At 46.8% G+C, this 1,156-nt stretch overlaps 1 protein-coding gene across 1 annotated transcript; it reads left to right on the top strand.

Annotated features, from left to right (window-relative positions):
* Window positions 1-371: 371 nt before the first annotated feature.
* Window positions 372-577, top strand: SARC_16808 (hypothetical protein; the record flags this gene model as incomplete). The annotated part of the gene is made up of 1 exon (XM_014289091.1): window positions 372-577. A coding segment is annotated over one exon (206 nt), but the record flags the coding sequence as incomplete, so codon positions are not given.
* Between the last annotated feature and the right edge of the window lie 579 nt (window positions 578-1,156).

Raw genomic sequence — 1,156 nt, 5'->3', positions numbered from 1 at the left:
ACACCACATCACACCACACCACACCACACCACATCACACCACACCACACCACACCACACCACACCACTACCACACCACACCACACCACACTACACTACACCACACCACACTATACCACACCACACCTGTGCAATTGCATTGCGTTGCCCATTGCAATTGCATTGTATTGCCCTGTTGTGACCTGTGATTCTTAGCCTTCGCAGGTGTGTGTGGTCATCTGCCTTACCTGCATGTTTATTCTTTTATCTCCTGCCCTTTTTCCTGCGTTGCTCATCGTACTCTTTACATGCCCCTACTGTCTCCCATTGGTGCTATGTTTGTGTGTGCGCGTGCGTTTGTGTGTGTGTGGGTGGGTGTGTGGTTGTGTGTAGGTACGGTGATCAGTCTATTCAAGAAAGTTTTAGGCGCACGTGAGGTGGCGTTACAGCTACACCCGAACTTCAACCAAGAGGAAGTGAGAGACTTTGACAACACACAGGACGTGCCAGACGATGTGGTCCACAAGATCCGCACCACCTTCCCTCTGGCGAGTTTAGCGTATGAGGGCAAGGCCAAGATAGTCAAGAAACTCGAAGACGTATGTTAGGTGTGATTGAATACGTATGGGAGGTGTGCGTAAAGATGTATATTATGTGTGAGTGAAGATGTATGTTATGTGTGAGTGACGATGTATGTTATGTGTGAGTGAAGATGTATGTTATGTGTGGGTGAAGATGAATGTGGGGTGTGAGTGAAGATGTATGTGAGGTGTGAGTGCAGTTTTTGTCTATTATTGTTGTGGCTGTTATTGTTGATGTGTTTGTCTATTATTGCTGTGGCTGTTGTAGTTGTTGTGTGTGTTGCTTGTTATTGTGTATGTCTGTTGTTTTTGTTGTTGTTGTTGTTATTGTGTCTCTCATGGTGCTGTGGTTGTTGTTCTGTTACAGTTGGGCCATTACCTGGTGTTCTATGAAGAGCCTATTCCGGGGGATGTGTGCACTCCTGGTCACTTTGTCAGCTATGACTCCACCACAAAGACTGTCTACGTCAACGTCAAGGGAACCAGTACTGTGGACGATGTCATCACTGATCTGCTAATTGAGCCAGGTACGTTTGTGTGTGTGTGTGTGTGAGGTACGTGTGTGTTGTTCTGGCGTGTGTAGGATAGTTGTTCTGG

This window comes from Sphaeroforma arctica (genome assembly GCF_001186125.1).
Source record: "Sphaeroforma arctica JP610 unplaced genomic scaffold supercont1.8941, whole genome shotgun sequence".
Classification (NCBI taxonomy): domain Eukaryota; class Ichthyosporea; order Ichthyophonida; genus Sphaeroforma; species Sphaeroforma arctica.
This window is presented reverse-complemented; position numbering and strand designations above follow the sequence as displayed.